This window comes from Peromyscus californicus, unplaced genomic scaffold (genome assembly GCF_007827085.1).
Source record: "Peromyscus californicus insignis strain IS unplaced genomic scaffold, ASM782708v3 Scaffold_5__1_contigs__length_169319896, whole genome shotgun sequence".
NCBI lineage: Eukaryota > Metazoa > Chordata > Mammalia > Rodentia > Cricetidae > Peromyscus > Peromyscus californicus.
The window spans coordinates 17,821,618-17,834,531 of record NW_026294573.1 but is presented as its reverse complement, the minus strand read 5'-3'; the positions used below and the strand labels follow the sequence as shown (position 1 = coordinate 17,834,531).

Here is a 12,914-nt window from a genome sequence, read left to right as displayed (position 1 = left end):
CCAGCTGCTCTAACTCTCCAGGACGCACAAGGCCCATTCAAAGAGAAAATTCATGCTAGCCGGCCGGTGGTGGCCCACGCCTTTAATCCCAGCACTCGGGAGGCAGAGCCAGGCGGATCTCTGTGAGTTCGAGGCCAGCCTGGGCTACCAAGTGAGTTCCAGGAAAGGCACCAAAGCTACACAGAGAAACCCTGTCTCGAAAAACCAAAAAAAAAAAAAAATCCAACACTAAACATTAACTTTCTACTACCATGATCTGATGCCTGCATTTGAATCACTACCATCATCTGTAATGGGGGGAGGACCTGTAATGGGGGAGAGGGAGGACCTGTAATGGGGGGAGGACCTGTAATGGGGAGAGGGAGGACCTGTAATGGGGGGAGGACCTGTAATGGGGGGAGGACCTGTAAAGGGGAGAGGGAAAACCTGTAATGGGGAGAGGACCTGTAATGGGGAGAGGGAGGACCTGTAATGGGGAGAGGGAGGACCTGTAATGGAGAGAGGGAAGACTTGTAATGGGGGGAGGACCTGTAATGGGGAGAGGGAGGATCTGTAATGGAGAGAGGGAAGACTTGTAATGGGGGGAGGACCTGTAATGGGGAGAGGGAGGACCTGTAAAGGGGAGAGGGAAGACCTGTAATGGGGAGAGGGAAGACCTGTAATGGGGGGAGGACCTGTAATGGGGGGAGAGAAGACCTATAATGGGGGGAGGACCTATAATGGGGGGCAGGAGGACCTGTAATGGGACTGTTTCACCAAGTTGCCCTGGCTGGTTTTAAACTGCTGGGCTCACGAAAGCCCAAGCTGTCTGGACTACAGGTATACTGGCTGTTGTAACTCGATCTTTTGGTGGATGACTTATCTGATGTTCTCTCCCAAGCAACCCAGGAACCATGTCTACTGAACACAAACTGATAACATAGCATTTACTCCTTAACAGGCCCAGGGTTACGTCTGCTGATTAAGGTTTTGGAGATAAAAAACTTTACTGAGCTATAGTGATAAAATTATGGAAAGTATCAAAGTATTCCACAAACTTGAAACACACAACAAAAAAAGCAAAACAAAACGTTGCAAGTTAGATTATAATCCATGTGGGAACAATCACAAATGGTCCGCAAAGCATTCCTTTACTCTTAACACATAGTATATAGAGTACATAGAAAAAAGATCTCTGAAATTAAAAGGTTTTTTCCAGTAACAGTATATTGGGGAAATCATTTTTACTTCTCCACATTCTATTTAGGAAGAGCATTAAAAAAAATTTAACACTTTATGAAAATATTTAGGTTACTAAGAAGTAAGGGTTCTTTTATTTCTTTTTTAACTAAAATCTTTAAGTCACTGGAAGGTAAAATACAAAAAATCGTTTATAAAAATCATTTTCATAACAGCTTTCTGAAGTGATGTGCCACCAGCCCTTCCTACCTTAAGTTTCCATTTCCAAATCCAGGAATAATAATGAATATAACCAATTCTCTGGGCTTTACCAGGTCTTTTCTAAAAGACCTAAGAAAACTCCTTTTCCCCATCTAGTAAACAATATAATGTATCACTGAAATGTATGGTCTCCTACAAAAAGTTAGTTTATGAACATCCCAAATTAAAAAGCTAACTAACTATAGGGGCTAGAGAGGTAACTTTGTGGTGAAGAGCACTGGACGCTCTTGTAGAGGACCTGGGTTCAGTTCCCAGCACCCACACTGAGTGGCTCACAACCAGCTGTAATCGAGTTCAGGAGAGCTGATGCCCTCTCCTGTATTCCTTGGGAACCTGTACTCACATGTACATATATCCACACACAGATATATGCATAAAACACATAATTATAAATCTTAGGGCGGTGGTGGCGCACACCTTTAATCCCAGCACTTGGGAGACAGAGCCAGGCGGATCTCTGTGAGTTCAAGGCCAGCCTGGACTACAGAGTGAGTTTCAGGAAAGGCGCAAAGCTACACAGAGAAACCCTGTCTTGAAAAACCAAAATAAATAAATAAATAAATAAATAAATCTTAAAACAGAAAAAGACACAGACAAATAGTGCTGATGGTAAAAAATAATCTGAAATTATCTACACATACTCACTGAACATTTCTAAAAATTTGTTGTCAAAAATACTCTATTGAGAAACCTAGATCAACGGTAGAAAATGTGGCTCCTGTGTGCAAGGCTCTGGGTTTGATTCCTAGCATCAAACAATCATAATGTAAGTAAAAGCTACAGGAACAACTTTACCCACTATACGGCATCCAAAAATACTCTAGTACACTACAGTACTTGGCGAGCACAAATTGTCCACTTCTTTAATTTGCAACAGGTACCCCTTACCATGCTTCCATTAGGTCAAGTCTCTAATCCCAAGTACAATTCTTACCCTGGCTTCCAGAAGTGTGACATCCATCCCAAAACTCTGTAGTTGTCGAGCTGCTGCCAAGCCGGAAACACCTGAACCTATAATAATCACCTTTCCTGTCTTTTTAGCTAAAAGGAAGAAAAAAAAAAAAGAACAAAAAATTGTTGTAGTTCGGAGTTTGTATTTTTCCCCCCCTCATTAAAACTTCTAGTTTCCAGCCTGGGCTACCAAGTGAGTTCCAGGAAAAGGCGCAAAGCTACACAGAGAAACCCTGTCTCGAAAAAACCAAAAAAAAAAAAAAAAAAAAAAAAAAAAAAAAAAAAAAAAAAACAAACAAACAAACAAAAAAAAACAACAACAACAAAAAAACAAACAAACCAAAAAAAAAAAAAAACTTCTCGTTTCTTTCTTTCTTTCTTTCTTTTTTTTTTTTTTTGGTTTTTTTCAAGACAGGGTTTCTCTGTGTAGCTTTGCGCCTTTCCTGGAACTCACTCTGTAGACCAGGCTGGCCTCAAACTCAGAGATCCACCTGCCTCTGCCTCCCGAGTGCTGCTGCGATTAAAGGCGTGCACCACCCCATCACCATCCCTCACCCCTACCCACCCCCCCACCCCGACCATAATTCCAATTTTTAAAAATTGGAAATTAATCTTTTCCTAAGGCCTTTCAAACAGGAAATACAGGGAAATGTACATTTATTTATCTTATTTTAAATTTAACTTATGAGATTGGGAATATTTTCACTAGTGGACTCTTACAAATAAAAGTAAAATGTCACAGCATCATGAATATTAAACATAGGCCTAAAGGATTACTAAAAAATCACTTAGTTCATTTGGTAGATGAGTCCTTACTTGGTAAGGGTTTTATCCTCTTATAGATGCCAAAGTTGATAAGACCATGACGCTCTAAGTAACTGTGAACTCGGTGGACAAGCACAGTATCACCTGTAGAGTAAATTAAAAACATGTTTATACTTACAACAGTTTAAACAGAAAGCTCTTCTAACTCTTCTTTCTCCAGTGTGAAGTCACACTACACACAACTCATGTGACCCTGGGTCATGTGATACCTTTAGCAAACTAAGTCACAGAACTATTAGGCTGTAACAGTACAAAATGCTCAACACAGAAATTTGGGGGGAGGGGCATGAATTGCTGTTTGGAGACAGAGTTTCATGAAGTTGAGGATGGCCTCAAACTTGCTACATAGCTGAAGCTAACTACTGATCCTCCTGATTCCACCTCCTGAATGTTTAGGTCATAGGCATGTGCCCACATACCTGGCTAAATTGGCATTTTTAAAATGATATTACATTACAGATAAAATAGAGAATAAACCTTTACAAGGTATGAACAATGTTCATATATTTTGGCAAAAACTTCCTAAGACTTTGATGATGGTAAAAACAAAGAAAACCAGATAAGTAGCCAATCATATACCAAAATATTCCATGGATCCAAGTGAGACAATAGATCTGGGAAAGCATTTAGAAATCTGCATCAATACAATTTACAGATCAGGAAAACAAACAAACTTTATAAGGGTTATTTATGCACATCACAAGATGAAGTATAATGTCAATAAAAAGAATCCCTCCGAAGCTGGAGGCCCCTGGAGGCCTTCTCTAGTGAACACAGCACTTACTGTTGTAAGGGGCTTCCAACTGTTGGAGAGTAGCCTCAAATGTCAGCTGAATCTTTGGGTTGTCCAACCATAACTGCAACTGTATTTAAACGACAGAAGTTGTTACATGCCCACAGACACATATCACCTATGAGTTTCTTATTTTCATATAAACAGCAAGGGTTACAGTACTGGCAAGGAACTATTGTGTGACATAAAACTGCACCCTATTAGTGAATCATTGAAGCTAAAGGCTATTTGGCCTAGAGAAAAGGGCCTAAGAACCAGTAAGAAGCAGCTAGGATTTAAACCTGGGATTATGTAATTCCAGATACTGAGCAGATAAGAATCATTATAATCCTTCAGGTATAGAGGGGCTAAAAAGTGTCAGTGATGATTCCTCAGTTCTAGGTTGTACAGCTAAATGAGTAGGTGAATGGAGCCAGTGAAGACAAACACAGACTACACCATGAGTCTAATTCTAAGACAACCAAGAGGAGATACAAGGTAGGGAGCTGGGAGGAGGGAAGGTCTGCAGTATGATAATGAAGTCAATGTACAGAAGACTCCTGGAGGAGAAGGATGGAGAGGCTGTCACATAATGGCCAGTTGAGAAGCATCTGAATGCAAGGCAGAGATACAGGACAAAATCAACAAACTGTGAAGCCAAGAGAGCAGTATGTTTAAAGTCCTGCTAAAAATTAACAAACCCTGTTTTGTAGATTAAGTTCTAACCAAGGAATTTGATTTGGTTAGATATAAATAAACCAATCACAAAGGGCTATGGCTAGAGCTGCACAGACACTCCATTATTGGGGGGCTACAATCAAAGAAGAATGCAATCACTCTGCTGCTCAAGCTCTTCAACCTCACAGCTCCTTCCTCTTTCCATCCTGGGAGAAAAAGCTCAGGTCAGCCGGGCGGTGGTGGCGCACGCCTTTAATCCCAGCACTCGGAGGCAGAGCCAGGCGGATCTCTGTGAGTTCGAGGCCTGCCTGGGCTACCAAGTGAGTTCCAGGACAGGCGCAAAGCTACACAGAGAAACCCTGTCTCGAAAAACCAAAAAAAAAAAAAAACTCAAAAAAAGCTCAGGTCAGAGCTCTCCTTCAAGCATCAAGTCAGAAGACAGAAGATGGAGCCCAAGGCCAGGGAACAGATACACTCACTGCAGCAGAAAGCAGCTCCTAGCCAGAAACTCAAAATCTTGCCTTTGGATCACAGAAAATGAACCAGAAAAGACAGAAATCACTATTAAAATCATCACTCAAATTAGTGTAAGAAGTGAAAACTCTCCTCAAATGAAACAAAACCATGGCAATTTTATCTAAAATTTCCCCTAAAAGCAAATATTGATATGCTTAAAACCTGCTGATTCAATCATGAGACAGATCAAATTCAATATATAGAAACTAAGACATATTCATTCATTTAAATTACCCTGACTTTCCTGTCTTTCAAAACTCCAGTATAACCATCACCTTAGCTGTCTTGTACCTGGTGACCCAAATGTAGCACCAATTAAAGTAAGCGGTGGCTAAAGAGCAAGCATGCTGAAGACATCTCGGAGATATAGTCAAAATACCTAGAAATTCTGTAGATACTTCGAGGAAATGGTGGGTATGTTATAAATAACATCTCATCCGCTTAAGAATTTTGTTTTGTTTTGAGATAGGATCTTATTATGTAGCCTAAGCTAACTTTGAATGAGATCCTCCTGCTTCAGCCTCCTAAGTGCTTTGGTTAAAGGCAAGGATACCATGCCTGATAGCTAAAGAACTTTTTGGCAAAGAACACAAAAAATTATAGCATTACAAATGACTAATAAATGCAAAAGAGGCAATCAGCCTCAGTAATCTAAGAAACAGAAGATGGGTTTGACTTACAGTAGCACAGCATCGTTTAATAACAATGGGGGCAAAGAGAGTATTTAATAGTTCAGCCTTTCTGCATCAAATGCTAAAAATGTTCCTAACATTTTCAACTCCAAGTATAACCACTGTTAAAGTGAGTCTTGGGGCTGGAGAGATGGCTCAGAGGTTAAGAGCACTGGCTGCTCTTCCAGAGGTCCTGAGTTCAATTCCAGCACCCACATGGTGGCTCACAGCCACCTACAATGAGATCTGGTACCCTCTTATGGCCTGCAGAACACTGTATACATAATGTTTAAAGTGAGTCTTTCTCTCTTTGGGTATTTAAAAAAAAATAAACAAATAAAAAGGTATACAAATTTTTGGTTTTTACAAATTGAGATTCTATTTACATGAATTGGGAATCAGGCATATAGTAGGTAACTAATTGCTAGACACAGAACCAAGAACACATTAAAACTAGTCAGAGTTTAATTATAGCAAAGTAAAAATGGAAGTTTAACTTTAATAGTTAAATTATGGTCCAACTATCAGGAGAAATATTATATAGATATTAATCATTAAAGCTAGAAGAAGTTAAGCCAGGTGACAGAACAGAATTAAGTGTGCAGCTTTGAAGAGAAAGGCAAAGTGATTGCTTAAAGTAATTTATATCCAGCTGGGGATATGGCTCAAGTGATAGAACACTTGCCTAGTACAGAAACAGCCTTAAGTCAATCTCCAGCACTTCTCCCCACCCCACCCCAAAAAAGAGTTAAGACAAATTTTGTTTCAATGTATACTCTTAATATATTTATGAGGTATAAGAAGGATCCTAGCTGGGCAGTGGTGGCACAAGCCTTTAATCCCAGCACTTGATAGGCAGAGGCAGGCGGATCTCTGTGAGTTCGAGGCCAGCCTGGTCTACAGAATGAGTTCCAGGAAAGGTGCAAAACTACACAGAGAAACCCTGTCTCAAAAAACAAAACCAAAAACCAAAAAACAAACAAACAAAAAAAGGATCCTAAAAAATGCATGCAAATAGAATCCCAACTTGTAGGAATAAAACTTTATACACATCAGTTTCCAGTACCCATGTTAGATGGCTCACAACTGTGTACAGCTCCAGTTCTAGAACATCTGATACCTCTGGCTTCCATGGACATGCAAATACTCACACAAGCAGGCATTCACATGCGTGCGTGCGTGCGTGTGTGTGTGTGCGCGCACACACACACACACACACACACACAGAATCAAAAACAATAAAAATAAATCTTAAATACCTAAAGAAAAAAAATTATCTTTGACCATGGTTATAAAAAGAATAAAAATATTACAAATTTTTTCTGTCCTTCTATTTGTTTTCTATATTCTCTATAAAAGTCATAGGCATTTTTCAAAATCCAAGTGAACAAAAGGGAGGCCTAGATACTTACTGTGCGGTTCCTGATGAACAGAAAAACCTTCTGTGTCTGCTGAGGCCCACTGATGATGTCTGGGAAACAGGCTGCTTCCTGAGAGGTCATCCGGTCATGGGGAAGACGGCTTTGAAAAGCTGCACCCTCCACACCTAGCAAAGGAAGCAGAGGACCACTAGAACAGTGCAAGTGGGCACAGACTAGTATTGATGAAACCTCAAAGGCCTCTTTTGCCCAAGGAGGCTATGTAAAGCTTTGCTTAATTCATAGACTGATACTGCCTTAAAAGTGTTTTTGTTTGTTTGTGGTTTTGATTTTGCCTCAAAGGTTAAATTTTCAGGTACTATTTCAAGCTTAACATCTCAAAATTTAAAGTTTATTAATGAATTATTTTATAACAAGCCATTTAGAATATTTTCATTCATAAAATAGGTAACACTAAATTATATTCTAATTAAAATGAGCACCATAGATAGCATACAATAAAATTTAAAGAAAAAAAATTAAAGTACACTAACAGAGGCCAGGAGTAAAGACTATAGTCACAAGACTTCATTTGAAATCACAGCATGGAATGGAAAGTTGAAGGTTGAAAACTCAAAAACAGAAAAATACACAATCTCATCAAGAGCAGGATATATCAGTCCTTATTATCTAGTGTTGGCAAGTAGGCAGAGAACTAAGCAGACTATAATGCTTAAGTCAGAAAGTCAAGAATTGACTTTTTCTGTCAGCAACATTAGAAATACTTCACTCTATACAAGTGAAATGCTGCTACATATACTGTTATGACAAAGTATAAAGTGAGTTATTCTGAGATTATTTTAATTGGCTTTTAAATATTTTATAAGCTAGTGGGTAAACTCATCTTTGTAAGGGGTTCTTGGAAAGCCAGGCACACCCTGGGGTTACAACCCCAATACCTTAAAAACACTAGCACAGCATCTGAACAGCCAGATAGGCCTAGGTGCAGCTCAGGAGCAGTACATGTGCTTAGCTAGCCCTAGGTCCAATCCCCAGCAAACCTCTACTCCAGAAACAGGCAAGGGACAAGAAATGGTACAATTTTAGAGTTTCTGAATTCAATATCATAAAGTACTATAGTAAGTAACAAAGCAAAACAAAAGTACCTATATTCAATATTTAAGGTCATAAAACAAGAAGTTGGAAGCAATGATAAAAGGGATTAGTAAAGACTAGAATTAAGAACACAGCAGGTACAAATTTAACTTGAAGACTGTAGCTACTCTAAGGGATCTGTTTCCATAATGACATCCAAATGACAATCACTACTTAAAGAGACTAATAGTTAACAAAAAGGCCAAGTAAAACTATCCAGTGCTGACAGAGGCCACACATTAAAAATTGCTAGATTGTAAGAGCAAAAACCATGTGTTGCACATTTCTAAATAAAAATCAACAATCCTGTTTAACTAACTCCAACCCCAAATCAAAGACTGTCAGAACAATTCAATATTCCTCAAGGGATGAAATAAGAACTGCACTGCTCCAGGTGGCACATGACATATTGGGGGGGTGGGGGGGAGTGGAGGAGGTGCGAACAGGGGCCGAGATTTTCTAAAATGATACAACTTTGATGTCCCTAACCCCTAGCCCAAAACCAAAACAACCCAACAAAAAACAAAAGCCAAACCCCAAAATAACTTAAATCTTTCTAATGAAAAGTTATCTACTCATTACAATTTAGTACTTAAACCAAATACTTACTAGGCTACTCCTGTATAGTTCATGTGTACACTATAAACATGAAAATGAATGATCTCTCTTAAATCCTCATTAAACTCCATTTCTCAGCTGACCACGGCAGTGTGTGTCATAATGCCAGCACTCCAGGGGCTAAGGCAAGAGGATCATAGATTTAAGTCCAACCTGGGCTATAGCAAAACCCCACCACATACCCAAACAAAACCCTCTTCTGGCCTGCCAAAAATCATTTTCTTTCTTAGCTATACTGTATTATATTCTGTATACTTAAAAGTGATCAATTACTTAACACTTCTTCAACAGATTATTTTTCAATGACAGCAGGAAAAACTATATGGAAAAAAATCCCCCAAAATTTCATATGACATTTGGTTCGAGATGCAAATGTTCTTAGGGAAAACAAAATAAAACAAATCCTCATACACTTGGCTAACTTTGGGCATCTGAGGAGTATGTAAACAATTAAGAGAAGTTATTTACTTGACATGGCAATTTCAAAGTACTTCTCTAAATCAGAACTCAAAAACATTATACAAATGCAATTATAGAAACTAAAAAGGTGGTATTAACATATCAGGAAGAATACTGCTTTACAGCTCTATCTTCTCTCTCTCTCTCTCTCTCTCTCTCTCTCTCTCTCTCTCTCTCTCTATCTATCTATCTATCTATCGATCTATCTCAAGTTGACTGCTCAAGAGCACCGGCCCAGCATGGGCATGTGCAGGCCTGGCACTCTCCTCAGTACTGCCAACAAGACAAATCAAAACTCTCACAACTCACATCAGTCTCCTTTACAGGAAACCTGCCGACTTGGATAATGTCTCTTGTTTATTTAAGAAACCAATAGTACGTAGAATTCAGAAGTAATTAGCACTTGGCTCTGGAATATTTTTCACTGCTGTGTTTGGGTGTGCTTAATACAATCTATTATTCTAGAAATTCAGAAAGTTACAAAGATGCTGTCTACATTTTTAAAAAGCCCCAGTCAGCCTCGCTTCAGTCCTGTCTCCCCGCCTCACACAGTTAAGTTCTAGAACGGCCTTCCTTCCAGACTGCAATCACACTGAACTATAATGCCTTTTCTGATCATCTGATGCTGCCTCTGGAAACACACAAAATCTTCTTTTTTAAAGGAACCACCTAGATTTTGCAGGGTGAGTCAACTAGAAAAAAAGGAAGCAGGGAGGTAGGACTCTTAAATATTTTATGCCACAAAATTATTTTGCCCTGATTTTTCTGAGATGCAAATGGCATTTTGACTAGTAACAGAGAAGTTAGAGAAAGGAGGCCTCCATGTATGTTTGCCTCTGATTACTTTTTAAATAAAAGAGATAAATTAACTAGATTCCAAGCTGAAAGTGAAAACAAAAGCCTGATGGGATCTACATAAAAGTCTTTTCTTAAAATCAGCAGGTGTATCAAGTCCTACACCAGTTTTAAAACAGCAAGAGTGAAGAAGACAGGAGAAAAGGAGCAAAGTCCTGAGTTCTCCGACTTCCACGGTTTGTCTTTAGGGTAAGTGTACCGCCATCAATCTACAGAACAGTTTCTACTCGAAGAAGCAAAGTCACTGGGTTCTTCACAGCTGCTGGTTTACTGCTGGCCAACTCATAAAGCTTCTTTGAGTTTCTTTCAGGCTCTAACTCGTAAACAGGGGATACACGACACTACTGTTTAAAGGCAGGAAGCTAGACAAGATGACCTCAAGCTCCCTTCTAGCTCTAAGATTTTGAAGATACACATCAACATGGATTTTAAGAAAACAAGATACAATCCTGACCACAAGAAACCCTCAAGGGTTACCTGGCTTCGTTTGGAGAAGAATGCTGACCACTTAGGCATGTTTTAAATTCTGATTATGTCGGCCAGGTGGCGGTGGTGGCACACGCCTTTAATCCCAGCACTCAGGAGGCAGAGGCAGGTGAATTTCTGTGAGTTCGAGGCCAGCCTGGTCTACAGAGTGAGTTCCAAGACAGCCACCAAAAGCTACACAGAGAAACCCTGTCTCGAAACACAAAACAAAATTCTGATTATGTCACATATGTATGCTTCTGAACATGGCAAGAGATAACCTAACAAAGGGTCGGAGGATTCACAACATTCACCACCCTCATGGCAATACTCAGGTCCTTGGCTCTACAGTTCCACGAGACAGTTTGCTGTTATATCAGCAATACATTATCTGTTTCTTTAACCAAAGAGGAACGTTTCATAAGACAAATAAAAAACTTAAAACTTGGTTTCCTTGAGATTAAGACTCTGGAGGCTGTCCGGATCAAGTTTCAAGGAAGATCTCCTGATCACTCAGTAAAGGCATTCTCTTTGAAAGAGAAAGATAATCCTCTGAGGTAAGCAGGTCCTTGGGTCAGTAATGGAAAGATCTCCACTTTGAACAATCCAAATCCCCTTGACTACTAATTACCAACTGCTGTATCTCCAAGAACTACCTCAGATCCAAAATAAAACACAAATAGGTCCTGAGCCTGCCAGACATAAACTGCAACAGACAAATAATCTTAAAATTATACTTAATGAGAGTAGATAGCCTTCAACAGTAAGTAATATGTATTCCTATTTTATCCAAGTGTCTAAATAAACCAGCTTTGGGCCCTGGCACACAGAGACACGCACACACAGACATACACACCCTTCAAAGACAAAAAGGATGAAACACAAACATGTTGCTTCAGATTCTTGGAACAAACTTAACTGTTCCAAATGATGACCCTATAAATCCTTTACTTTTTCCTAGAAGTAAAAATCCATAGTTTTGTCTTAGAAGAGAAAGCCCTTTGTATATACTTTTTTAAAGGGTGATTTTTACCCTAGAAACAAAATAATTCAACTGTAAAGAGACTGCATACTATTAGTTGGGAAAAATACCCAACATCAACAATCATACCTATATAAGATGTCACCTACAGTCTAGTCCTAGATACCTCAGCTTTAAGACTTGAGTCTATGGCTTCTTGTCTGTGTCTAGTGCTACACTTCTCTCTAAAGGTCCCATGATTCCCGAGAAAAGTACCCCCCATCTCCTCAAAATCATGAAGAAGAATGGAGGGCTGAGATCGGCCTGAGGACTTCAACAGTCTGCTTGCCTTTGTTCTGGCTACACTCTCTACTTACACTACTCTGCCCTGTGGGTTACACTACCCCTGCGCTTCTGGCTACAATGAGAATACCATAGCCAAAAACACTTGCAAGCATCAATCACTCCCTGACTTGGCGGCTCTTGCTAAAGTGGCAAGCATCTAATGCCACCCTCACCTGATGCTTGGCCGTCTCCATACCCTCCAGAACTGTCGTCTTGAAGTCCTCCTGCTTGCCCTGTGGAAGGAAAGAGGAGAACTCAGGGACCTTACTCCATAAATTAAGATAATATCTGGACATAAAGGCCTAATAGTTGGCGACTCAAGAATTTACCACCAACTAGTAAACCAGTATCAGAGAGCTCCTTCTGGAATTAAGGCCCAGGGTATTACATCATCTTTCAAATTCTGGTCAGGAAATTTCAACTTCACATGCTGATTCTTGTTGAAAGGCAGTAGAATAAAGTACATAGTATTTTAATTCCTAAATTCTTGCTGCCAGTCTTGGTGAGTAAGTCTGGATGGGATGGGAGATGGAGTCCAATGTCTTTTAACTAACTGTTGCTAGACTGACATGGGCTACAGGACCTGAAACTGCAGCAATTCAGCATCAAAGTCTTAGTTTTCTATCTAAAAAGACAACAAGCAAATGACCGACAATCTTAGTAAAAACCCTGTCCTCATCAAAACAGGCAATGTAACTAAAAGATTCAGCACCAACAGTAGTTTTGTTTACCATACACGGTAGAGAGGACTGGGCTAAATGTACCAGTGCTTCCTCAGTAAAGACACCATGTAGTCAGAGGCCAAGCTGCAGGCAGACAGACACACACGCTTGTGGGAGGATAGA

At 39.7% G+C, this 12,914-nt stretch overlaps 1 protein-coding gene across 4 annotated transcripts in view; it reads right to left on the bottom strand.

Moving 5' to 3' along the window:
• Positions 1-12,914, bottom strand: part of Kdm1a (lysine demethylase 1A) — a 52,404-nt gene that overhangs the window by 19,693 nt on the left and 19,797 nt on the right. For 2 of the 4 annotated variants that reach the window (XM_052715722.1, XM_052715723.1), the window contains exons 3-7: positions 12,243-12,302; positions 7,266-7,399; positions 4,001-4,079; positions 3,208-3,300; positions 2,375-2,481 (exon numbers count right to left, since the gene is read on the bottom strand). In XM_052715722.1, coding sequence (XP_052571682.1) covers positions 2,375-2,481; positions 3,208-3,300; positions 4,001-4,079; positions 7,266-7,399; positions 12,243-12,302 — 473 coding nt within the window. The remainder of the gene's footprint in view (positions 1-2,374; positions 2,482-3,207; positions 3,301-4,000; positions 4,080-7,265; positions 7,400-12,242; positions 12,303-12,914) is intronic. The other 2 variants (XM_052715724.1, XM_052715725.1) reach the window with 1 other exon arrangement.